The 27,179-nt window shown below is 36.2% G+C and overlaps 2 protein-coding genes across 3 annotated transcripts in view; one reads left to right on the forward strand and one right to left on the reverse strand.

Moving 5' to 3' along the window:
- SERINC1 (serine incorporator 1) overlaps nucleotides 1–6,507 on the forward strand; it is a 28,543-nt gene extending 22,036 nt beyond the window's left edge. Inside the window, exons 8-10 of the mRNA XM_023197142.2 lie at nucleotides 2,791–2,935; nucleotides 3,052–3,282; nucleotides 4,668–6,507. Of these exons, the coding sequence (XP_023052910.1) occupies nucleotides 2,791–2,935; nucleotides 3,052–3,282; nucleotides 4,668–4,803 (512 nt within the window). The 3' untranslated portion in view covers nucleotides 4,804–6,507. The remainder of the gene's footprint in view (nucleotides 1–2,790; nucleotides 2,936–3,051; nucleotides 3,283–4,667) is intronic.
- Nucleotides 6,508–16,841: 10,334 nt separating this feature from the next.
- HSF2 (heat shock transcription factor 2) overlaps nucleotides 16,842–27,179 on the reverse strand; it is a 38,302-nt gene continuing 27,964 nt past the window's right edge. The window contains exons 9-13 of one of the 2 annotated variants that reach the window (XM_023197144.2): nucleotides 26,798–27,037; nucleotides 26,072–26,177; nucleotides 21,839–21,892; nucleotides 18,284–18,368; nucleotides 16,842–17,877 (exon numbers count right to left, since the gene is read on the reverse strand). In XM_023197144.2, coding sequence (XP_023052912.1) covers nucleotides 17,582–17,877; nucleotides 18,284–18,368; nucleotides 21,839–21,892; nucleotides 26,072–26,177; nucleotides 26,798–27,037 — 781 coding nt within the window. In that variant the 3' untranslated portion in view covers nucleotides 16,842–17,581. The remainder of the gene's footprint in view (nucleotides 17,878–18,283; nucleotides 18,369–21,838; nucleotides 21,893–26,071; nucleotides 26,178–26,797; nucleotides 27,038–27,179) is intronic. The other variant, XM_023197145.2, reaches the window with a different exon arrangement.

The following is a 27,179-nucleotide window of genomic DNA, read 5'->3' on the forward strand; positions in this document are numbered from 1 at the left end:
CTGCAACTTCTGCCTCCTGGTTAAGCCATTCTCCTGCCTTAGCCTCCTGAGTAGCTGGGATTGCAAACCTGCGCCACCACACCCAGCTAATTTTGTATTTTTCGTAGAGATGGGTTTCACCATGTTAGCCAGGCTGGTCTCGAACTCCTGACCTCAGTTGATCCACCCGCCTCAGCCTCCCAAAGTGCTGAGATTACAGGCGTGAGCCACCACTCCTGGCCAGTGTACCTACTTTGATTAATTTTGTTGGCTAGATTTTCAGGATGACTTGCTGTAGCTTCTGCATCAGCACTTAGGTTCACCTTATACTTTTATGTTATGGAGACAGTTTCTTTCCTTAAACCTCAAGAACCTGCCCCATCTAGTTTAAAACTTTTCTTCTGCTTCATTATCTCTCTCAGCCTTAATACACTTGAAGCGAGAGATAGGGCCTTGCTCTGGATTAGGCTTTGGCTTAAGGGAATGCTCTGCTGGTTTGATCTTCTATCCAGGTCACTAAAACTTTCTCCTCCATATCAGCAATAAGACTGCTTTGCTTTCTTATCTATCATTTGTGTGTTCATGTTCACTGGAGTGGCACTTTTAATATCCTTCAAGAACTCTTTCTTTTCTTTGCATTTGCAACTCAGCTAACTGGCACAAAAGGCCTAGCTTTTGACCTGTCTCAGCTTTTTGCAAGATGTCCTTACTAAGCTTAATCATTTCTAGCTTTTGATTTTAAGTGAGAAAGGGAAGAATCTTTCACTTGAACAGTTAGAGGCCATTGCAGGGTTGTTAATTGGCCTAATTTCCATATGGTTGTGTCTTGAAATAGGCCCAAGGAGAGGGATAGAGACAAGGAAATGGCTGGTTGGTGGAGCAGTCAGAACACACACAATGTTTGTTGATTATTTCACCATCTTATATGAGTGTGATTTGTGGTGCCCCAAAGAAATTACAACAGTAACATAATAGGTCACTGTAGAGAGATCACCATAACAGATTAATTAATAATAGTGAAAAATTGTTAAATATTATGAGAATTAGCAAAATGTGAAACAGACACAAAGTGAGTACATACTGTTAGAAAAAATGGAACCAATAGACTTGTTTAATGCAGAGTTGCCACAAAAAAAAAAAAAAAAAAAGCAAAGCACAATAAAACAAGGTATGTCTGTAAGAAACTGGGTGAAATTATAAGGGAGGTATCTAATTTGCATAGAGCATATGATCGTTGTATAAAGACAAGCTCTTCAAATTCCTGAACAGTATAATTTTTTCACATTATTAAATTACTCTTCTAGCCTGCGACTACCTTGCAATTGAATTTGATAATTGGGTTTTGTAATGCATCTTATTACAGACTAGTTATATTGCATACCATGAGAATAGAATATGTTGAAAGGAGACAAATTAGAATAGACAAAAATTATTACCTATTAAAAGAAAGAAAATGATCTCTTTTCCTAAAAAATTTATCTGATGTTATATGAATCTCACTGAGTTTACAAACTGTGAAGGTATTTTATCATAGGTACTTTATAACTTGGAGACCAAGATTTTTTTTTTGTTTTTTGTTTTGATGTATTACGGAAGGATTTCTATTTTTTTTTCCAGGTAAGTAGTTAGAAAAAAATTACTAGTAATTTGCTTTAGAGAAGGAAATAGCCTTACTTAATTGGCTTTAAGATAAGAGTCATTTTCATTAGTAAGATGGAGTTTGACAGATCTGGCTTTGTGGGAGAAAAATACGTATTTTAGACACTAGTGAATATTTCACCAATCATACTTTCTTTTATACTTTATTTTAATTTAGTTTTATATTTTATTTTATTTTATTTTATTTTTTTATGTTATTATTTTATTTTATTTTATTTATTTTATTTTATTTTATTTATTTATTTTATTTTATTTTATTTTATTTTATTTTATTTTATTTTATTTTATTTTATTTTATTATTTTATGTTATTTTATTTTATGACAGAGTCTTGCTCTGTCGTCAGGAGGCTGGAATGCAGTGGCGTGATCTCGGCTCACTGCAACCTCCACCTCCCAGGTTCGAGTCATTCTGCCTCAGCCTCCTGAGTAGCTGGGACTACAGGTGCGCGCCACTATGCTCAACTAATTTTTGTATTTTTAGTAGAAAAGAGGTTTCACCATGTTGGCCAGGGATGATCTCGATCTCTTGACCTTGTGATCCGCCCGCCTCGGCCTCCCAAAGTGCTGGGATTACAGGCGTGAGCCACCGCGCCTGGCCTACTTTCTTCTTTATAAAAGAATAAAACTGAGTAAGCAAGCAGTAGGTTGTTACACCTTATTGGGTAATTCCCCCGAGGCATTTGCTGGAGTCCTCATAACTGGTTTTTGTGTAAGCCATCTTGTTCTTTTAACAATGTGCTGTATCAAATGGATAAGCTTCATAAAGTGCATTTCATAATCTCAACATATGATAGAAAAGCTAGTGCATTGTGGTTTATAATCTCTGAATTTTCTTTCTAAATCTACTAGAATTATACTAACCTTGGAAAGGTCATCTGTATTCCTGATTGTAGAGGTAATTCTCTCTCAGCTCTCACATGTTGTTGAAAATTGAATGATTTAACTTTTCCAGGTACTTCTATAAAATCAGAATTATAACACTTCAGAGGTCTTATTCATAAGTGCAAGGTGTCTTCAGTTATTTTTGTTATACTGATGCCTTTTCCAGCAATTGTTTTTCAGTTTGCAGGGGTATAGAGAGTAACTTTTGTTTGCTCTGAAAAACATTTTTTTAATATATTCTAACATTTTAATTTGACTTTATGTTACAGAAACAAATTGCAACCCAAGTCTACTAAGCATAATTGGCTACAATACAACAAGCACTGTCCCAAAGGAAGGGCAATCAGTCCAGTGGTGGCATGCTCAAGGAATTATAGGACTAATCCTCTTTTTGTTGTGTGTATTTTATTCCAGGTAGGAAAAACTAGGGAATTTTTTTCTTTAAACAAGAAGTCTAGCTGTTTGTTTATGAATCATTTCTTTTAAAAATATTCTTTTCTTTCTCTCCTCCTAAACTCTCTTTCATACAGCATCCGTACTTCAAACAATAGTCAGGTTAATAAACTGACTTTAACAAGTGATGAATCTACGTTAATAGAAGATGGTGGAGCTAGAAGTGATGGATCACTGGAGGATGGTGACGATGTTCACCGAGCTGTAGATAATGAAAGGGATGGTGTCACTTACAGTTACTCCTTCTTTCACTTCATGCTTTTCTTGGCTTCACTTTATATCATGATGACCCTTACCAACTGGTACAGGTATTTATATTTCATGAAAACTCTGGATGTGTGAATTCTGATGGCGTTTTTATGATTCTCTTGTGAAACCATGATGTGATATGAAGTACTTTTTATCCTCTGATATATTTCAAAATGTACAGCTAAATGAATAGTGAGATTAGCATGAGAAATGCAATCTTTACTTCCTTGCTTTAACAATAACTGAAACATTGAACTAGTTCCAAATCTTGGAGAGGTTAAAATAAAAATTTTTATGAAACTAATACTTTTTTTTTTTTACAAAATCCATGTTGATAGGGGATCTAACATAACATTTATTTTTTTCAATCCTGTAAACATAGTGAAGGATACATCCTTTTTTCTGTTTTGTTTGAACTGTTATTAAAAGCTCTGAAAATTTTTAAATTTAAGTATGAATTCATTAACATAGATAGATTCTTAGAATTCTTACAAGCTACAATTTATGCTTTTTCTTTTTTATCACTTCAAACTTAATCCATAAATCTTTTTCTTTTAAGAGGAAGGTAGTGATTTATAGTGTTTTCATTTTTGAAAGTTCTGGTTTTGTCCAAATGACTACTGAAAGATTTGGTCAAAGATTCAGATTGAACTATGTGGTTGGGGAAGTTTTGTTTTTAATAACTTTTTAATGCATAATATTCATAAACAATTTGCAAGAAGGCCTTCAGTATCAGCAAAAGATGGAGGAAAAAGATTATTCTTTGTTGTATTTCTTTGAGTGCAGCCTTTACTGATTTTTATTATTGAAAAGAATTATATATTTTTTAAAATTCCTACACTGTTGCATATTCAGCTATAAGAATCCAGCTGGTTCTTAATTCAGATCCTTGGCTGTCAGATAACAGTAGATATTAAGGCTTTATACCAGAAGGATTTTGGTTTATTTCATTAACTCAAAAATCAGTTAAACTTGACATATATTTCCTTCCCAGTCTCTTAATTCTTTCTTTTTTTAAGGAGATGTCTCTGAGTCATACCAGTCTCTTAATTCTGAGAAGGCAGGGGCGGGGGGCGGGGTGGAAATCAGTTGAGGAGTTCCATATACACTTTGAACAATCTTATGTAATAGTGACATCTCATTTATCCAGAGGTCACATTCAGTTTCTCTTCTAATAACATGGCAGACATGCATAAAGTGCTTCAGAGATTATGCAAAATAACTATTTCAGAGGCCTGTGTACTTTACTCCATTAAAGGAAATAACAGATTTTTACCTTCCCACTAGTGGTGTGGAAAGAAAGGGAGCAGATTAGATGCAGCAATGATATATCTGAAATCATAAACTATACAAAGAACACTTCTGAATTAATGAAGCTTCATAGCTTGATGGCTGATAATTCAACCCACTTGCCCCTTTTTAATAATTTTCCCTGAAATTTTAGGTATGAACCCTCTCGTGAGATGAAAAGTCAGTGGACAGCTGTCTGGGTGAAAATCTCTTCCAGTTGGATTGGCATCGTGCTGTATGTTTGGACACTCGTGGCACCACTTGTTCTTACAAATCGTGATTTTGACTGAGTGGGACTTCTAGCATGAAAATCCCACTTTGATTATTGCTTATTTGAAAACAGTATTCCCAACTTTTGTAAAGTTGTGTATGTTTGTGCTTCCCATGTAACTTCTCCAGTGTTCTGGCATGAATTAGATTTTACTGCTTGTCATTTTATTTGTTATTTTCTTGCCAAGTGCATTGATATGTGAAGTAGAATGAATTGCAGAGGGAAAGTTTTATGAATATGGTGATGAGTTAGTAAAAGTGGACATTATTGGGCTTATTCTCTGCTCTATACTTGTGAAATGAAGAGTAAAAACAAAATTGCTTGACTATTTTAAAATTATGTTAGACCTTAAGCTGCTTTAGGAAGCATTAAAGCAAATGTATGGCTGCCTTTTGAAATATTTGATGTGTTGCCTGGTAGGATACTGCAAAGAACATGGCTTATTTTAAAATTTATACACAAGTCACTTAAATGCCAGTTGTCTGAAAAACTTTTAGAAGGTTTTACCCTTGATATGGGACTTACGTAGGTAGGGAGTGTTCCGTGGGCAATAGTGTAGGTTACGGATGGAGGTTGGGGTACTAAATTGAATAATGAGTAAATAATCTTACTGGGTAGAGATGGCCTTTGCCAACAAAGTGAACTGTTGGTTGTTTTAAACTCATGAGGTATGGGTTCAGTGGAGATGTTTGGAACTCTGAAGGATTTAGACAAGGTTTTGAAAAGGATAATCATGGGTTAGAAGGAAGTGTTTGAAATTCACTTTGAAAGTTAGTTTTGGGCCAGCATGGTAGCTCACCCTTGTAATCCCAGCACTTTGGGAGGCTGAGGTGGGTGGATTACTTGAGCCCAGGAATTCGAGACCAGCCTGTACAACATCGTGAAACTCCATTTCTACAAAAATAAGCTGGGCTTTGTAGCATGTGCCTGTGGTCCCAGCTACTGAGGAGGCTGAGATGGGAGGATTGCTTGAGCTCAGGAGGCAGAGGTTGCAGTGAGCCAAGGTCATGCCACTGTACTCCAGCCTGGGCAACAAAGTGAGACACAAAAAAAAAAAAAAAAAAAAAAAAAGTATTGAAAATCAAAGGAGGCAAAATTTTGACAGGGAAGGAAGTAACTGCAAAACACTAGGCTTTAGTAGGAGTACTTATCTAAAATCTAGTCCAGTTCTCTCATTTTAAAAAATGAAGACACTGAAGTACAGACTTAAATAGCTCAGATAATTAGGAAATTTCAAGTTGGCCAGTGATAGCATTCTCTCTGACATTTAAAAATAATTTCTATTCAAAATACATGCATCATTGATTTTACACCTCATTACTGGTGGATAATTTATGTGATGTGCATTGCTGGTGTCAGCATGACCCATAAACAGGTCAGAAGAATGATCGAATGTTTTAGAATAAACTCCTGCTTATAATACACTACACAGTTCAAAAGATGTTTAAAATGCTTTGTATTTACTGCCATGTAATTGAAATATATAGATTCTTGTAACCTTTCACCCTGAAAATCAAGCAGTATGACAGTTTAGTTATTTGTATGTGTCACTAGTGTCTAATGAAGCTTTTAAAATCTACATTTTCTTCTTTAAAAATATTTATTAATGTGAATGGAATATAACAATTCAGCTTAATTCCCCAACCTTATTCTGTGTGTAGACATTGTATTCCACAATTTTGAATGGCTGTGTTTTACCTCTAAATAAATGAATTCAGAGAAAGTGGATAGTGTACTGATTATTTAGCAGCTTAACTTTATGTGGCCATAATGACATTTAGATCTTTCTTCCTATGTGAAAAAGGAGCTGGCACTAGAAAGTAGCTGCCTGTTTTCTGTAATGATAATTAAATTGTCTAGAAGGAGGTTGTTACCCTTTGGTTGTCTATAAGTGGCCCCAGAAGTAGGATCTCAAAGGTAAAGAGGCATTCTTCCCCTAAAGAGTTTTTAGTATACGGACCAGTTTAGTTTGGAGAATATTAATATGTTCAGTGGATATTCTACATCTACTGTGTCTTCCAGCTATCTTTTTCTGGTTGCCAGTTTTGAGGCTTGTCTTCTTTCGCAAATACTTCAGATAGTATAAAAATTTTCCTTCCTTACTAAAACAGAATGTACTGTTACTGATAAAATACTCCAACCCATATCAGTTACCAAGCTTTAGTAATTTTATTCCGTAATTCTTGTCAAGTGGTCTTTCCAACGTTATGAGCAGCACAATGCCCGTAACCGCCTTGAGCATTTATCCCAGATAAAATCTTATGTTCACATAAAAACCTGTACATAAATGTTCATGGCAGTTTTATTTGTAACAAACAAAACTGGAAACAACCCAGATGTCCTTCAGTGGATGAATGAACAAACATACTAGTAAACCTATACCATAGAATACTACTTGAGAAAGGAATGAACCATTAGTACATGCAACAACATGAATGCTGCGTTTTAAAAAAATCCAATCCCCAAAGATCACATATGATATAATTCCATTTATATAGCATCCATATAATGATACAATGACAGAAACGAAGAACAGATTAATGATTGTTTGGGGTCGGATGGAAGGGGGGAGAGAGCTTTGTGGATCATGGATTGTGCCTTTCGTGTTGTATCTAAAATGCCATTGTCAAACACAAGACCATCTAAATTTTCTTCTGTGTTTTCTTTTAGGAGTTGTATACTTCTACATTTAGTTCTGTGATCCATTTGAGTTAATTTTTGTGAAGAGTGGAAAGTCTGTGTCTAGATTCATTTTTTTGCATGTAGATGTCCAGTTGTTCCAGCATCATTTGTCAAAAAGACTGTTTTTACTACATATTGCCTTTGTCCTTTTGCTAGGTATCAGTCGACTAAATATGAGTGTTTCTGAACTCTGTTCTGTTTCATTGATCATTTGTCTATTTTTTTGCCAATACCACACTATCTTGATTATTATACCTTTATATTAAATCTTGAGGATGAGTACTATCAATCATTCCTCTTCCAATGTTGGTTTTCTCCTTCAATATTGTTTGCTATTCCAGGTTGTTTGCCTCTGCATATAAGCTTTAAAATCAGTTTATCAAGTATCCACAAAATATTGCTGGGATTTTGCCTGGGATTACATTGAGTCTATAGATCAGGTTGGGAAGAACTGACATCTTGACAATATTGAGTCTTCCTATCCATGAATATAAAATATCTCTCCATTTATTTGGGTCTTTGATTTCTTTAATCAGGTTTGTAGTTCTTCTCATGTAGATCTTATGTATATTTTCTTAATTTTTACCTAAATACTTCATTTTGGGGTGCTAATAGAAATGGCATTGGGTTTTAACTTCAAATTTGAGTTATTACTGTTATATAAGAAAGCAGTTTACTTTCATATAATAACCTTGTATCCTGCAACCTTGAATTGCATATAGGTTCTAGGAGATTTGCAATCAATTCTTTTGGATTTTCTACATAAATGATCATGTCATCGGCTAGCAGAGACAATGTTAATGTTGTATCTCCTTTCCCAAGTAGTATACTTTTTATTTCCTTTTTTTGTTTTATTGCATTAACCAGGACTTCCATTACAATGTTGAAAAGAAATAATGAAAAGAAACATCTTTGCCTTCCTCCTTAGTAGGAAAACTGCTAAATTTCTCACCATTAAATATGATGTTACTGGTGGGGATCTTTGGTAAATATTCTTTATTAGGTTGAGAAAGTTCCCCTCCATTCCTAGTTTACAGAGAATTGGAGAATTTTTTTTTTTTTTTTGGAGACGGAGCCTCACTCTGTCACCCAGGCTGGAGTGCAGTGGCATGATCTCAGCTCACTGCAACCTCTGCCTCCTGGGTTCAAGCAATTCTGCCACAGCCCCCCAAGTAGCTGGGATTACAGGTGCCCACCACCATGCCCAGCTAATTTTTTGTATTTTTATTAGAGACACGGTTTCACCGTGTTGGCCAGGCTGGTCTTGAACTCCTGACCTCAAGTGATCTGCTTGCTTCAGCCTCCCAAAGTGCTAGGAATACAGGCGTGAGCCACTGCGCCCAGCCTAGTTTATGGAAAATTTTTATCATGAATGGGTTTTGGATTTTGTCATATTTTTTCTGGACTATTGATGTGATCATATGATTTTTCTTGAGTTTCTTTGTGTGATAGATTCTATTAGTTCATTTTCAATATTTGAACCAGCCTTGCATATCTGGGATGAATCCCTCTTGATCCTGGTGTGTAATTCTTATACATTGTTGAATTGGATTTGCTAATACTTTATTGAGGATTTTTATATCTATGTTAATTAAAGATACTGTTTTGTAGTTTTCTTGTGATATTTTTGTCTGGTTTTGGTTTTAGGCCTCATAGAATGAGTTAGGAAGCATTCCCTCTGCTTCTACCTTCTGAAAGAGTTTCTACAGAATTAGTATCGTTTTTAGAATTCACCAGTGAACGCATCTCAGTCTAGCATTTTGTTTGTGAAGGCAATAGATTCAATTTTTAAAATAGATACAGGTGTATTTGGAGTATCTATTTCTTCTGGTGTGACTTTTGGCAGGTTGTGTGTTTCAAGGACTTTGTCATGTAGGTTATCAGATTTGTAGGCATACAATTGTTTGTGATATTCCTTTATTACTCTTGTAAATGTTCATGGGATCTGCAGTGATATCCCCTCTTTCATCTCTGATATTAATTTTTGTCTCTCTTAGTCTGGCTTGACAGAGGTTTACTGATTTCATCTTTCAAAAGCCAGCTTTTGGTTTCATCAATTTTCTCTGTTGACTTTCTGATTTTCTGCTTGATGGATCTCTTCATTTCTGATAGAGGAGTGTTGAAGTCTCCAGCTGTAATAGTGAATTCAACTATTTCTGTGTTAACCTACTGTCTAATTTGCTGTAAAGAAATACCTGCGACTGAGTAATTTGTAAATTAAAAAGGTTTAATTGGTTCACAATTCTGCAAGTTGTACAAGAAGCATGGTGCAAGGCATCTGCTCAGCTTCTCGTGAGGCGTCAGGTAACTTACAATGATGGCAGAAGCCAGTGGGGGACCTGGCATCTCACGTAGCAAGAGCAGACGATGAGGGGAAGATGCTACACTTAAGCATCCAGATATTGTTATGAACTCACTATCACAAGGACAGCACCAAGCGGATGGCACTAACATTCGTGAGGAATCTGCCCCAATGATCCAGTTATCTCCCACATGTCCTACCTCCAACACTGGGGATTATAATTTAACATGAGTCTTAGAGGAGACCACATGCAAACTGTATCATTCCACCCCGGAACCTGAAATCTCATGTTCTCACATTTCAAAATACAATCATCCTCTGCCAATATTCTCCCAAAAATCTTAACTAATACCAGCATCACTCAAAAGTACAAAGCCCTTCTGAGACAAGGCAGGTCTCTTCCACCTATAAGCTTTTAAAATTCAAACAAGGTATTTACTTCCAAGATACAATGGGGGTGCAGATATTGGATAAGTATTACCATTCCAAAAAAGAGAAATTAGCCAAAAGAAAGGCTGCAGGCCCCATCCAAGTCTGAAATACAGCAGCGCAGTCTTTAAGTTTTAAATATCCCAAATAACCACCTTTGACTCCACGTCTTAACATTGTGCCTCACAAGAGCACACTGGTATAAGGGGTGGGCTCCCAAAGCCATGGGAAGCTCTGCCCTTGTGACTTTGCAGGGTAAAGGGTTGGAGTTTAGTGCTTGTGGCTTTTCCAGGCACAGGGTGCAAGCTGCTGGAGGATCAACCATTTTGGGGTCTGGAGGACAGTGGCCCCCTTCCCACAGCTCCACTGAGCAGTACCCCAGTGGGGACTCTGTGGGGCCTCCAACCCCACATTTCCCCTCCTTAGTAGAGGTTCACTGTGAGGGCTCCATCCCTGCAGCAGGCTTCTGCCTGGTTACTTAGGCTTTCTCATACATCCTCTGAAATCTAGGTAGAGGCTGCCATGCCTCCTTCATTCTTGCACTCTCCACACTTGCAGGCTTAACACCTGTTAGCCACCAAGGCTTATGGCTTGTGCCATGCACAAGTGGCAGCCCAAGCCTTACGTGGGCCCTTTAGAGCTGAGCAGTGTCCCAAGGCTGGGCAGCCCCTTCTCTATGGGTGCTTTTACATTTTTTCTTTCATTTCAACCTTGGAGAATCTTATGCCTATGTGCCTCAGGTATCGTCTTCTTGGGTAGTATCTCCCAGAGCATTTCCTCAGTTTGAATGTTGGCCATTCTAGTGAGGTTGGGGAGATTTCATGAACAATATCCTGAAATATGTTTTCCACGTTGCTTGCTTTCTTCCCCTTTGGTTTCCTTTACATAATCCCCTCTTTCTTGGAGGTGTTGTTCATTCTTTATTTTTGTTTGAGTTAGTTCAGTGAGTCAATCTTTGAGCTCTGAGATTCTTTTCTCGGCTTGGTCTATTCTGCTGGTAATACTTGTGATTGCATTATGAAATTCTTGTAGCGTCTTTTTCAGCTCTATCAGATCAGTCAGTCTCTTTCTTATAATGCCCATTTTATCTATCAGCTCCTGTATCATTTTATTGTAATCCTTGATTAGATTCCTTGAATTGGGTTTTGACTTTTCTTCTGAATCTCGATGATTTTTGTTCCTATCCATATTCTGAATTCTACTTCCGTCATTTCAGCCATTTCAGCCTGGTTAAGAACCCTTGCTGGGGCACTAGGGTGGTTGTTTGAAGTAAGAGACTCTGGTTTTTCAAATGTCCATATAGCTCCTCAGTACCAATTTTCTGTGGCAGGCCATTCTTATATTGCTATAAATACCTGATATAAAAAGAGACTTAATTGGCTTATGGTTCTGTAGGCTGTACAAGCAGCACAGTCCCAGGCATCTGCTCAGCTTGTGGTGAGGCCTCAGAAAGCTTACAATCATGGTGGAAGGCAAAGGGACCCGAAGTCTCACATAGTGAGAGTCAGAGTAAGAGACAGTGAGGGAAGAAGCCATATACTTGTAAACAGCCAAACCTCATGAGCACACACATCACAAGGACAGCATCAAGTGGATGGGGCTAAACCATTCATGAGAAATCTGCACCAATGATGCAGTCACCTCCTACCAGTTTCCACCTCCAACACTGGAGATTACAATTCAATGTGAGGGTTAGAGGGGTAAACTTCCAAACTGAATCATTTTCCCTGCAGTTCTATCAGTTTTTGCCTCATGTATCCTGATCCTCTGTTCTTGGGTGCATACATGTTAAGGATAGTTATGTCTTCTTGGAGAATATACCCCTTTATCATTTTGTACTACATCATTATCCCTGATAATTCTTGCTGTATAGTCTGCTATTCTATAATATACCTATTTCTTCATTTTGGTTAGTGTTAGCCTGGCGTATTTTTCTCCCTTTAATTTGTATGTCTCTACATTTCAAGTGGGTTGCTTGTAACCAACATATAATTGAGTTTTGTTCTTTGATCTGCTTTGACAATTTTTTTTTTTTTAAACTGGCCCAATTTCCCCATGGAATAATCTATCTTTTAATTGGTACATTTACACCCTTGACATTCAAAGTATTTATATATTTGGATAAACATCTACCATGTTACTGTTTTCTATTTGTTAACCTTGTTCTTTATTCCTATTTTTGACTTCCATTCTTCTTGTGCCTTTGATGGTGTTAATTTGGCATTTTGTTATTCTCTGTCTTCTAGTGTGGTTTTTTTTATGGTTGCCCTTGTGTTTGCAGTATACATTTATAAATAATGCAACCCCTCTTTCAAATAATAATATACTGCTTCATGGGCAGTGTACCTTATAGTAACAAAATAATCCTAATTTCTCTTTCCTATCCCATGTATCATTGCTGTCATTCCACTTATATATAAGCACCCCTAAGTATGAAGACTATACACACACACACAAATATATATGTATATAATCAAATACATTGTTGCTATTATTTTGAATGAACTGTTAACTGTTAGATTAAGAACTGGTACCATATGGAACAGGTTAGTGGAATTTATTATAAAATGCTTTGGGGGAAATTTTTAATTACTGAGCTGTGGGATTACATGTCTATCTTCAATTAGTTTGAGTAAAAGACTTGTAGTAATTTGTCTATTATTGTCAGTTTTCAAATGAATTGTTCATAATATCCTCAACATTTTCAAATTTCAACTGCATTTATAACATTTTCATTTTTCCATTCTCTATTTGTGTTTTCTTGCTCAATCTTACGAAAAGATTTTGTTTTAGTGCTTTTTCAATAAACAAGTTCTGGCTTATTTTACTTGGCTTTTGTCCAGCTCATTTTGTTTATATTCCTATCTTGAAAAGGCACTTAAGAATAGATTTCCCCTCTAGATATCACTTAAACTGCATCTCATAAATCTTGGCATGTACTTTTTTTTTTTTTTTTAAGTCATTAACATCAGTATTTCCAACATTTTTTGTTTGGCCCACAAGTTTAGCAGTTCTTTTCCAATTTCCAGAAATGTTAAATAATCTCAAAATGGTTCTACTGGTTTCTAGCTTATTTGCATTGTGGTTAGTCTATTTGATACCAATTCTTAGAAGTTTGTTGACTTACTTTATGACCTATTATGCTATATTGATTCTCAGAAAATACTTCATGTATGCTTGAAATGAAGGGTTAGGCTCTAAGTCTTGAACGTGACATTTTATATACGTTAAGTCATAGTGAATGTCATTTCGGTATTCTTCCAGTCTGCAGACCATTTTTCTCACATCTCAAGCTCCAGATTCCTGAGTATGCCATCTGTAATCAAACATACTGACACAACCTAAAAGAATGTTTAGCTGTCTGTAATTCACAAGCTTTTATGGTCCTAGTTTTATCTCCCTCAGACAAAAAAAAGCTGGAAGTGGGATAAAGAGGGTACCTACCCCCTATATTGTCTTCACACTGTGGTACTAGTTTCCCAGATAGTACAGGCAGACTTCCCTCTGGTACACACAAGCTAGATTGTTTTTTAAAGAAACCACATCTTTAATTCCTGTGTGTGCTCTTTCCTAAAAGTGATGTGGCTGGAACGGTGCCACAGGCCTCAGGACAAGGCATCATCCTTTTTTACTTTTTTTTTTAAGATGGTGTCTGGCTCTGTTGCCCAGGCTAGAAGTATAGTGGCACGATCTCAGCTCACTGCAAGCTCCGCCTCCCGGGTTCATGCCATTCTCCTGACTCGGCCTCCCAATTAGCTGGGACTACAGGCACCCACCACGTGCCCGGCTAATTTTTTTGTATTTTTTAGTAGAGAAGGGGTTTCACCGTGTTAGCCAGGATGGTCTTGATCTCCTGACCTCATGATCTGCCCGCCTCGGCCTCCCCAAGTTCTGGGATTACAGGCGTGAGCCACGGCGCCCAGCTGGCATCATCCTTTTTAACAATTATTCTGGCCGGGTGCGGCGGCTCACGCTTGTAATCCCCGCACTTTGGGAGGCTGAGGAGGGCAGATCACCTGAGGTCAGGAGTTTGAGACCAGCCTGGCCAACATGGTGAAACCCCCATCTCTACTAAAAACACAAAAAAATTACTGGGTGTAGTGGTACACACATGTAATCCCAGCTACTCCGGAGGCTGAGGCAGGAGAATCACTGGAACCTGGGAGGCAGAGGTTGCAGTGAGCCGAGAATGGGCCATTGTAATCCCGTCTGGGCAACAGAGCAAAACTCAGTCTCAAAAAAACAAAAAAGCAAAACAAAAATTATTCTTTTCATACTTGACAAAACAAAGACATACCTCTTATCCATTCTGAATCTTACCAATGCACTTTGGAAAAAAGTCTCTAGACAATTGGTAAAGGGACATTAAAAAATATTGGTGAGAAAGAGATGACACTGAGTTAAAAAACGTTTTTTGTGATTTAGCTGGTTTCTGGTATTTTGCTTTCAACAAAATTGAAAGATGATCCAACTGAGTCATCAACTGATAGAATTCTGGTACATAATTCTAAAGGCGTTAAAAAAATTAACAGTACTATACAAAATTGCTTTTTCATCTACTTGTCATTTTGTACTATAAACAGATTCTCAGGATTTTAACATCAATGAAAACAAAAATAGGAATAAAATTGGTACTAACTTTTATTATGAAAACTCAGGAAGACCTGTTTATCCCACTAAAAGATATTTTTGGTAAAACTTTTTGTTTAACAGATCATCAAAATTAAACTATAATTGTAGTAAACATTAAAAGCTATAACAGATCAACCCCCAAAAACTCAGGCAGAAAAAAGGTTTGTTTCCTCTCACCTGAAGCGTAAAATGGTTATCCAGGACTGATGGGTTGCCCTCCTCTAAGCAGTAATTCAAGAAGCCATTATTTTCCTTCGATTGTATATTTGAAAGCTATATACAACTCTGCATCAAGCCAGTGGAGGGGTAAATGGCATGGAAGAAAGGCCTGGGGGAAGTTACACCAGAATTGCAAGTGCTACACATCACTTCCCCTGTTTTACTGATTAAAACTCAGTTACATGGCTACCTCATCTGCAGTGGTGGAAATAATCTAGCCACATGATAGGAAAAGGAAATGGTTTGGCAATCAGTTAAGTCTCTACCATATATATTTATACGGTTTTAAACCACTGTGTAGTTATACAGTATAAAATCGGAGAGAAAGTTTTTAAATGCCTAGAATCTTACAGTTACAGGAAACAATCTCAAATTTAGATGTAAAGAGGTGTCACGAAAGACCATCGATGTCTAACTTTCACACATAAAAAAGCAGGATAAAATTCTTTGGAGGAAGCCGGGCACGGTGGCTCACGCCTGTAATCCCAGCACTTTGGGAGGCCGAGGCAGGTGGATCACCTGAGGCCAGAGGTTCAAGACCAGCCTGGCCAACATGGTGAAACCCTGTCTCTACTAAAAATAAAAAATTAGCCGGGTGTGTTGGCACATGACTGTAGTCCCAGCTCCTCAGGAGGCTGAGGCAGGAGAATCGCTTGAATGTGGGAGATGGAGGTTGCAGTAAGCCGAGATCATACCACTGCTCTCTGGCCTGGGTGACAGAGTGAAACTCTGTCTTTAAAAAAAAAAAAATTGTTTGGAGGAAGTAGATTGGATGAGAGATCAAATCATTATGGCATTCAAGTTCCTTTAGGTAAATGTTAGAGAAACATATAACAATTATGTTTTAGAACAGCAATATTAACTATATCCTAATTTCCTATCCTTATTTAAACTTAAGATGAAAAATCTTAAATGTCAACTTTAAAAGTACCAGGGTCGTAATCAAGTTTTTCAAAATTATTTTTTAAGTGCTTCTAGAGCTCCAAAATGCCCCCAAGAAGAAACTGGATTGTATTTCACAATGAGAAAGGAATGAAGAAAAAGTCTTTTAAGGTTTTCTCCTCTCAGTTTCTAAACTCTTACCACCCTTAGAAACGTAACCTCTTCAGCTCATGCAGAGCACTGTTGTAGGGTCTTGAATTAATTCACCAAGATCCCACTGTCAGAGCCAAGTATTTTAGGATCTAACTAAAATTCCCCTGAGGGAAGTGTCCTACTCTTCTGTGCTAGCCCTTACTTTGAATCATTACATCATAATAAAAGAAATTGTAAGACACGGACAGAATATGGCCAATAGAAAACCTGCCTTGAAACTCCTCATTAAATAGCCCTATACAATATTAATTGTACTGCTTTCAATCCTTTGCCCAAAGGTGAAATTCTTCACATGATAAAGTGCCCTGGCCTTGCATTAAGTCTCTATAATTCTCTTGGGCAACTGTTTCAAAGGAAAGAGCTGATTTTACTATTTCTCTTATCTTCTCTCCAGACATCCAGTGATAATACTTTTACCCTATTTGGGACAATGAGTGGCATACTTCTCTCACTTTTTTATCAGAAACACAGAAAGCAACCCAGTGTAATTTTTAAACAAAGAACTTTAAAATATATTAAATTTAGAGATATATCTCCCTCGTTGCAATATACATTTTCGAGATGAGGCACAAAGATCTTGGTGTGACTCATATTGAGAGTAATGAACCACAGACAGTTTAAAGCCACTGCTTCCTATGAGAAGAAAAAATTGTTTCATGTGAGTGTCACCTCTAAAGAAGACACATAACAGACACTAGTACTCGACATTCATTGTGTTTATTTTACTAAACAGTATGGTTCAAAAAAACACAAACCGGAAAACCTTTATTTAAAACTAGTCCAACTAAGTGGATGGGGCTGACTCCATCCCATCCCACCCCCGATCTTTCTATATATATGGAGCTGGAACCCTATCAGACCGTGAACATTCATGTACACTTTGTCTTTCCTGTTGAACATGAATAAACTTCTTCGAACATAAATGAACTTCTCTGAACCAAAACAAACAAATGAAGTTTTACAAGATACAGGCACTTTATGTTCCCAGTTTTAAAAATAAGCCAAGTGAAAAATATTTAATAAAAATAACTGGAGCAGAGAAAGCTTTAAGAATTATACCATTAGTTCAAATGACTTACACTCAATGCAAAGAGACAGCATCAAACAGGAAAACAAACAAAAATTTAACTGAGGTTAATGGTCATATTTGTAATAAAAAGAAATCCAATTTACCAAAATTGGAGAAAAATGGCCATTTGAATCCAACTTAACGATATGCCAATAATGTGCATTAAATCTGTGTAACTATGCAGCTGAGTAACATCTGAAAGCTTTGCAAGAGTGTGTGGTTAGTGAGAAAAGCAAAAGGTGCTTTTATTCCACAGTATCTGATTAAACAAAACAAAGCAATTTACAAAAAAAGTACCAAATGATACTTTAAAATAAATAGTTCATCATTTTGATGAATATATACATGTAAAGTCCTCTTCTTGGGGATTTAGCTATCTAAAAGTGGCATATCACTATCCAGAGGTGCAGGAGCAAGTTCACATAAATAAAACAGGGTAGCTTCACTAGCTTCAGCTTCAGTCAATGGCTCCAGGCGAACAAGCTTACTTTGGGTTGGTTCTGGGTCTAGGCTGCTATCCAGAAGCTCATCAACTTCTATGGGTTTATCTACAGAGGACAAAACTTCTGATGATGCTGTTGTACTCGCCTGTTCAACAGAAGAAGCAGGGTTCCCATCGAGGAATGCAAGAAGTGGAAAGGCAGTATACTGGATAAGCTGCTTATCTATAAAGATCAGAAAAACACTCTTATCACCAGCTTATATTGAGTTCAAGCTGAAGGGAAAAAATGAAAACAAATGTACACATACGCAATTACTACTCTCAGATAGCCAAACAAGAAATGACATGATGCACTATGTCAATAAATTTTAAAATGTGCAAGTCAGTAGTTCTCATTCAATAATTAAGAAATGAGGGGTCTTTCAGTTTCCTAAAGTTAAATAGGAAAGAAAGAAAAAAAAAAGCTTAAAGAATTGTTACCTCACCAATTCAACTTGCTTTATACCTTGACACACTACTCACAGAACTAAAGCCAGCATATTCAATTGTTAAGACTACCCTTGGCTTGCACTTGTTTCTACATAGGATTAAAAAAACCTACAGAGACTGAATACTGTATTTATACCTACCTGGTTTGGATTTAGACTTTCTTCCCTCTTCCGAAACTGGCTGAACTACATTGTTCTTAGTAGTTTCTAATCCTTTATTCTCAGACTAAAAGAAAAAAATATATATGTAAGTACTTGTTTCATATTTTATATGTTTCTGAAAAAAATGAAAACTTGATACAATATGAAAATACTGGTATATTATCTGAAATATATGAGATGGGGAAACATCAGGAAAATGGGCTGCGGAGAGAGATTTCCGTAGAGACAACAAGACTGGTTAGGGAACCATTGCTCCTCACTGAGGGGATCAAACAAAGAACCTGAATGAGGATGTTCTATATTAAGGGTGAAATGAAGGGAGATTTCAACAGCAGAACACACAGAATTTGTCAAGAGTAAAAGATCAGAACGAATCAAAGATGACTGGTTTCAAAATGTTAATTGAGAGATAATGAACTAAGCAATTAAATTCATTTTAAGTAGTTTTGATTTAAAAAATGTATTATACATTTCACTCATAAACAGAAGATTTAGCATAAGTGAACACAGAGTAGCTCAGGATGACATAATGACATCCTTAAAACTATTTATCACTATTTAGAAGCCTCAAAGTTGAGGTGGTGTTTCTTCTTGTCCTTTTTGTAGCTCTGTCAGTTCTTTTCTGTCATTTAAATTGCTTCTTTGAACCACTTTCTTCTCTCCTCACATCTGATTGTGGTAGGGAAATTATATCTTTACGTTGTTAATTTCTTCAGTGCTCTTTTCAATGATGTTTAAACTCTGAGATGCAGAGGTTCTTAATTTTTCCTGTAAGCCCCAAACATCTACAAGTCCCAGATATCTACATGCTGGCTAAATATATATGGTGTAACCAACTGTAAACTAATTCCAGTAATTCCCGATATTTAACATAAAATGAAGCTGTATAAGTTTTAGGATTTAGAGAAGATAAGGGCTCCAAGATATAATAAAAACTACAAAACCTTTCCAAAAGTGTACATAAAAATATTTCATCACTTAGCATTCACAATAAATATATAAACATTAATGAAATAATACCAACTTTATTTTTAGGCTTCCTAAAATAGGTATTTTCCAACGATGTCACTGTTATTCTAACACATGAGAACCTGATGACAAATGGATTTCAAACAGACACAATAAAAAATGATAAAGGGGAGATCACCACTGATCCCACAGAAATACAAACAACCATCAGAGAATACTATGAACACCTCTACACAAATAAACTAGAAAATCTAGAAGAAATGGTAAATTCCTAGACACACACACCCTCCCAAGACTAAACCAGGAAGAAGTCGAATCTCTGAATAGACCAATAACAAGTTCTGAAATAGAGGCAGTAATTAATAGCCTACCAACCAAAAAAAGCCAGGACCAGACGGATTCACAGCCGAATTCTACCAGAGGTACAAGGAGGAGCTGGTACCATTCCTTCTGAAACTATTCCAAACAATAGAAAAAGAGGGATTCCTCCCTAACTCATTTTATGAGGCCAGCGTCATCCTGATACCAAAACCTGGCAGAGACACAACAAAAAAAGAAAATTTCAGGCCAATATCCCTGATAAACATCAATGCGAAAATCCTCAATAAAATACCGGCAAACTGAATCCAGCAGCACATCATAAAGCTTATCCATCACGATTAAGTTGGCTTCATCCCTGGGATGCAAGGCTGGTTCAACATACGCATATCAATAAACATAATCCATCACATAAACAGAACAAATGACAAAAACTACATGATTATCTCAACAGATGCAGAAAAGGCCTTTAATAAAATTCAACACCCCTTCATGCTAAAAATACCCAATAAACTAAGTATTGATGGAACATATCTCAAAACTGTAAGAGCTATTTATGATAAACCCACAGCCAGTATCATACTGAATAAAGAGATTTCATTTCCCATGCAAATTCTTATCCATTCATAGTGGCCAATTAAGACTGCTGTACTGAGGAGTATAAGGCATCTGATTTATTAGGAAAGTGTTGTAATCCATGTTATGTAACACCTGTCATGAGCAAGGGCAGGACAGCTGATGTGGCAATTATTTGAAAACATTAAAATCTAGATTCAGAACTATAATGAAAAGTCACTCTCAAATGTAATTTTTCTACAGCATTGTAGAGCAAAATGCAATTTGTTGCTTAACTGCTTACAGTTTTTGAAAACTATAATCAAGTTCTTGGTTTCTGGAATAAGAAGATTGTCCACAAATAAAGAATGACTCAATGTCTAGTCACAAATAAAAAATAAAGCACATTCACTAAATGAACAAATGATATGGGTCCATTCAACTTAAACGGTCCATGAGAATAACATTCAGTAATATATTTACTGAAACACAGAGCATGTTACACAAAATCTTACAATATAAATCCAAGTAAACTACGGTCCACATGCCAAATTTAGCATGCTGCCTGTCTGTAAATGAAGGTTTTTTGCAACACAGCCACACATTCTTTTACATATTGTCTGTATCTGCTTTTGCACTACAATTGCAGAACTGCATAGTTATGACAGAGAACATATGGCCTGAAAAATAAAGTTATTTACTAGCTGCCCCTTTATGGAGAAAGTATTCCAACCTCCAATATAAATTATCTGAATACTGAATATATTATCAACTTCCTAGTTCACAAATTCATAAATTTTTTAAGCTCTAAGTTATCCACAACGTAACTCTGAAAATATAGAAAGTCTGGTCAGGCTTATATATGACAATTATATAAATTCCACCCCTCACCCTAATCACTCATATTTATTTGAGATGTGCTCATTTTTGGACTCAAAAGAATCAAAATTCTGGCTTCACTAATCTGGAATTTGGACTTGATTTACCTTTAATCAGGCTTACTAAACAATTTGGTACAAATACAATATAAAGGGAGTGAACACCCATTCATGACAATAACTTATACAAAATACAATGATATATAAATCTGCTCTAATAACTTCAAACTATCCTTACCACTCATTAAAAACCAGTTCCACAGAACCTCTTTTCAACACTTGCTAAGCCCAAGTACAGTTCCCATATGTTACAAAAAAAAAAATCCTTATTACTTAAAAAAAAGTCAAAAATCCATACATGTTTCAACTTCCCTTTTCTGCAATAAATAAGAATTCCTGAGTTTTTACTATATGCTAATGATAGAACTCATAAAAAATATGGGTACGATAAATTTTTAATAAAAAATTTGAGAATAGAAAAAATAAGAATATAAAATGCTGCCCATAAAACATGAAGAAATCATATTTTAGTTACTTATTTCAATATACCAAGTTTAGTCAGGTGATCTCCCAGCACGAAAAGAAGTTCATTTCATACTGGTAGTTAATCCCACAAGTGCCAAAAGTAGGTAATGGTTCACCACATAACCAAAAGCTAATTTTTCAACTATAATTTTATTATCCTGATCACACATACTGAGTAAGAATATAAAATGTTTTTTGTAGCTGGGAGTGATATTGCTCTCTACTTATTAGGACGTTTTTTGTAGATTTTTATAGCTATGGGTCCTGAGCAACATGAATTAAAACTTACTTTTGTATTATTGATGTAATCTGTGGGATTCATCTGCACAGAACTAGTGAAAAGCTGAAAGACCAAACAAGAAAGATGATAAGTTTAAAAAATAATTTAAAATAATTGTGTGTTCAAAATTGTTACACAGCCATGTTGGGTGAAGAGATGTAGCCCCTGCACTAGGAAGCTTCTATACAGTTAAACAAGTTTGAAAGAGAAAAGCAGAAAGAAAAACAAACAAAAGCAGAACAAGCTAGCCCATGCATTAGATGAAATTTCATGTTGTAAGAATTTCTCTAAAAAACACTGGAGTAAATCACGTGAGACAAATAGTGGTTTTCACCTCCTCCCTTCTTCATTATTTATCATTCAATTTCATTTCCTTTATTTTTTCTCTCTAAATGTCTTTGGCCTTAAGTGGTGTGCAGGGTTGAGACCTCTGCCCTGACACTGAGCCTTCACTGAATACCTGGTTAGGTAAAAAATTTACAGAACATGCTCTATGACAGTGGCTCCTAAACTATACCTCAATTGAAGCCCTGTGACAAATGGCATATCTACTTGTTGGTTCTTTTCACCACATCTCAGAAGGAAAATTTTAAGTGCTAAGATCACTGCTTACTGTACTCCTCAGTCCAGCCAGTTTATAGAGGTAACTATAAGTCATAAGCTTTAAAGTCATTCATTCCATAGAAATTTACTGAGTATCTTTAAGAAATAAATGACATCATAAAGACATCATTCCTGCTCTCTAGGAGCTTACAATCTAAAAGGACAAGGTAAGACCAACATCAAATAGTAACACATGTTCAGATACAATACAGTATTTTAACAGAAGATGGTGGTGCTCAAAAGCACTAAGGAGTTAAGAGAATGGGAAGGGAGGAAAGCGCACACAGAAACATACATAATGAAACAAAAAGGGCTGATAAAACTGTGTGATATAGGTCAGTACCTAGAGAATATTAGGTTAGAACTTGGAAAGGAGAAGATGGGGGGAAGAACACATGTGTATAACACTAGTGGCATCAAAAAAGAAAGTAGGATATGTTCCAGAAATAGTAATAACACAGAAGTTCTGTTGAATAAGTTATATACATAGGTTTGAAAAGTAGAGGCCACATCCTGTCAGCAATAAGAGCCTTGGGAATGGCCTGAATGATGAAATGCAGTCACTAAGTTGGCCTTTTATGAGAATGAACACACCAAATGGTTCACAGGATAGAATGAGATGCAAAAAAAGCCACAGGCAGATCCTTTCTCCATTCTCTCTAGACACTGATTCCTCTCTTTAAAGTTCCACACTCATGGTAGTCCTACAAAAATCCCTGGCTTTGCCTTTTCATTTCCTTCTCCTTTCTTACCAACTACTAACCTCAGAAAAGGAAGAAAGCTCAGATCCTTGAGAGTACTCATGATAATCAATCTCTACCAGTTTAGCTTATCACTGCCTAAGAAGCCTAACCCACATTTTGTCCCTACACAGAGTGGCATCTGAGGAGGACCAGCACTGTAAGCTCCTCTATTCTCTTTGCCCAACAACCCCTACCCACTAAGTCAGGGATATCCTACATGTATTCCCAGGAGACAAATGGTAGAAAAGGTAGATCATATATAAGCTGACACAGCTGGTTGAATTCTAAGGTCTGGCCTCTCCTGCTGTGACCCCACTCTAGGTTACCAGTACTGAACTCCTCAGAGAAAAGCTGTAAACTTTTCAGCACACTTATTGACATTCTTACCATCTTTGTCGTCTCAGAGAACAAAGCAGTATAGGTGGACTTTTTATTTATGACAATACAGCACAATTCAAGGATAAAATAATGAGGGTCTTGGATGAGAAAAGCAACAGTGAAAACAGAATATAGGGATGGCTTGTGAATGCTATTTTAGAAAACAGGACTTAGTGAATGATGAGAGAAAGAGAATTCAAGGTGATTCTGTGAATAACTATCCTCGTAAGTAAACAGAAGTCTAATACCATTACAGAAAATGAGAAAGTTGTAAAATGTAGCTAATACAGAGAATAAAGAAGTTTGTTGTTAAATCAAATAATCCGAGGTAAGAGCTAACTGATGATCCCAAAGTCATGGAATTAGAATTCAAGTCAAGTTTACTTTAGAAAAATGTTAAGAGCTGGATATACACATTTAAAAGCAATCTTACAAGCCAAAATCTCTTCACAGAGGAAGAATGGAAAAAGATGAGAGATAGAAAAAATAAAAGAGACTGAAAGATTGGGTGCATTAGGGGATGCCCTTAAGTAGAAGATAGTAGAAAAAAGAAAAGCTCTTAGATAAAACACAGAAGATTAGGCAGACAGGGAGAGAACAAAAAAATACAGCACCTCCAAAATCAACAATAAAAGATCTATTGTACAGAATGCCCAATAATGTTAATAACAGTGTTAATTATTTCTAATTCTTGCCAACAGCCCTTCATGTTAGACATTAGCAATATTTAACAGATGGAGAAACTAGGCAAGAGAGAGTAACTTTTCCAAGGTTAGTAACACAGCTAGTAAGTAACATGAGCCAATAATAGAACCCAAACTTGTCTGATTCAAAACAAACTTTCCACTAGCCCAATGGACTAATACAGCAAAAAGAAAAGAAAAATCACACACAGCATACTTACAATGGAAAAAAACAAAACAACACAGGCAGTGCAGCGTTAGAGTTAATAAGCAACACAATACAAAGCTTCAGACAAAACAGAGTAAAAAAGAGGTAAATATAGCTGCTCATTTCTAAAGTTTTGTAGTAAAGGAGTTAGAGAAGCAGAATGGTAAATGAACAAAGCCAGATGTCAAAATGGTTGTTTTTTAAGATGGGGCAGATCTCTAACTACTGAAGGCAGATGGGAAAGATCAAGGATAGAGGGGACAAATACAGAGGCAAAGGACAGGGGGACAAATTGGTTTAAGGAATTACTTCTAAGAAAGGATATAAGATTGGAAGTAGTCATTACTTACGAAAGAACGAGAGTATAGTTAATTATCATCTGTGAATAAGGGATTGTTGACTGGATAAGGTCTTTACGGCAAATAAATGTGGCAAATGTTTTAAAGTTGAATTAAAATGACCTAGTTGAAGACTGTAAGGGTTTGAACATGGCCAGAGTTATGGAATTTTATTTCGTTCTTGGTGATCTAAAGGAAAACTATTTTGAAAGATCTCTGGATCTAAAGAGGGGAGAAGGGCTGATAGGATCAACAAACACTGTCATGTTACTGCTAAGTTGAAGTAAGTCATCAACATGGATGTAAAATTCAAATTAACATGTATTCATAAGATAGAAACACAGGTCAAAATGGAAAAGAAATCTTCAAAGAAAGTAAAATTCACTCTGTGAGGTGAGAGTAAGAATAAGCCCTTGGGACATTGACAAGGACTGGTGAGAAGCAGAGGAGTAATGCAGTAAATTAATGAACTTGAAATAAGACTGAACAGCAGAAAGAACTAATTCTTGTTTCGCCCGAGAGGCTTTTAAAAGGGTAAGAGAAGCTGCAATGTAAGGCAAGAAACACAGAAAAAAGACAACATAATTTTCCAGGATAAAGAGAGAAAACTGTTCACATCAGAAAATGGAAACAGGAGACAGAACAAGATTCATTTGAGTGGGACCAGGCCATGTAGGAAGCTTTAGATAAAGAAGGGAGGAATAGCAGGGACAAGAGAGAACAGAGTAAGAAAGGTGGTTAGTGGCAGAAACCGTAGATAAAAGAATTCTCAGTCCAGTCAATATTGAGGTCAACTTCATAGGGATGGTGGATTGGAGCAGGGGAATCTTGTGACTCAAAATATAAAAATGTAAAAAATAAGGCAAATATATTAAAATATATTTGAGTAAAAAATGTTAATCCCCAAAGTATTAAAAGCTGTCTCCATGCTACTTCCCGGCTAGGTACCTCTATTACTAATTTCCACAAATTCCTATTTACTGACAATCATTCTAGAGCAAAACATAAAACAGCAACAAGTCCAGACAAGACCTGAACTTAACAGTACTCCTGAAAAGATATGATATGTTCCCACAGGGAGATTAGCTCAATTGCTACTCCAAGGCAGGTGGTAATCACTCTCCTTCAATGTCCCAAACCTATCTTTCTGATAAACAAAATCATTAATTTAAAAAAAGAAAATGCAAAAACAACCTGTAGAATACAAAACAAAATGGCGTACTGATTTTTAAATAATATACATAAATACACAAACTACCAGTAAAGCAAAGATTACCCAAAGTACCTACATCAACCAGGAGATCTGGGTCTATGCTAAATTGTCTTCCTGATAGCATGGCCTGGAAGTCCTCTAAACTGCAATCAATACTGTCAAGATAATCCAAGAGCTCAACCCTAAGGGAAAAAAAATTTTAAATCAAATATTAGATATCCTTGTTTTTATGTTTAAAAATCACCATTACAACTTGGCTAGGCAAGATATTTCCAGCAGCTGCTGCATCTTTACCGGTTCTTAATCTTAAGAGATATTATTCAAGAATAGGAATTCCTGCAAATTTGGTTAACTGAAAATTCATAGCCTTTACAGAAAACTTCAGTATTTACAGAAAAAAACACCCTGCAGGAACAGTATGATTTACCTTTTTCCTCTATATATTATAAAATGTTTAATCTCATTACTGATTATTACTAAGTTTTCTTTGTTATAAGTCCCTTACTAGAAATTACAATATTCTACAGTTCGGATACACAAATATATATAATCACAAACACTGTATGTACACTCAAAGTAAGTATATCATCACAGGAATCTGAGAAACTAGCAGGAAAATACCAGGACTACTCTTGGGATGATTAAATCCCATTCATTGCAGAACTCAACACTAACCAAAACAGAGAAAGGTGGATTATGTGGGTTCATCATCTGAAAGGAAGATCACTCAAAAGAGAAATAGAACACGTGAAGTGAACAAAGAAAGCAAATAATTTTAGACAACATCTAGATAAGCACTCACTTTCCCAAAAGATTGATGTTATCATTCAAAATGGAATCCATCATGGTCACTGGATCTTCTGAGGTCAGACTGGATGAGCCATTTAGCTGGACAGCACTAGACATGAGAGGGCTGCTGCCATCACTGCCTGAACTTAGGGATTCTCTGGCTGGTTCACCCTGCTCTCCATTCTGAATGACAGGTGCATACTCATCTTCATTGTCATCCTCAACGATGACAATATCAGGGTACTGGCTACAGCTAGATTAGCAATAAAAGAAAGAACCTATCACATTTTCAAATTTAATAAGTTCATACTATCCATTCATTCTAAATGGAAACTCTCTCCCCATACCACATACTGAAAGGCTTAAATTTCTTGAGCGAGCAGCTTAATCACAAT

Source organism: Piliocolobus tephrosceles, chromosome 5, assembly GCF_002776525.5.
Source record: "Piliocolobus tephrosceles isolate RC106 chromosome 5, ASM277652v3, whole genome shotgun sequence".
Taxonomy (NCBI): Eukaryota; Metazoa; Chordata; class Mammalia; order Primates; family Cercopithecidae; genus Piliocolobus; species Piliocolobus tephrosceles.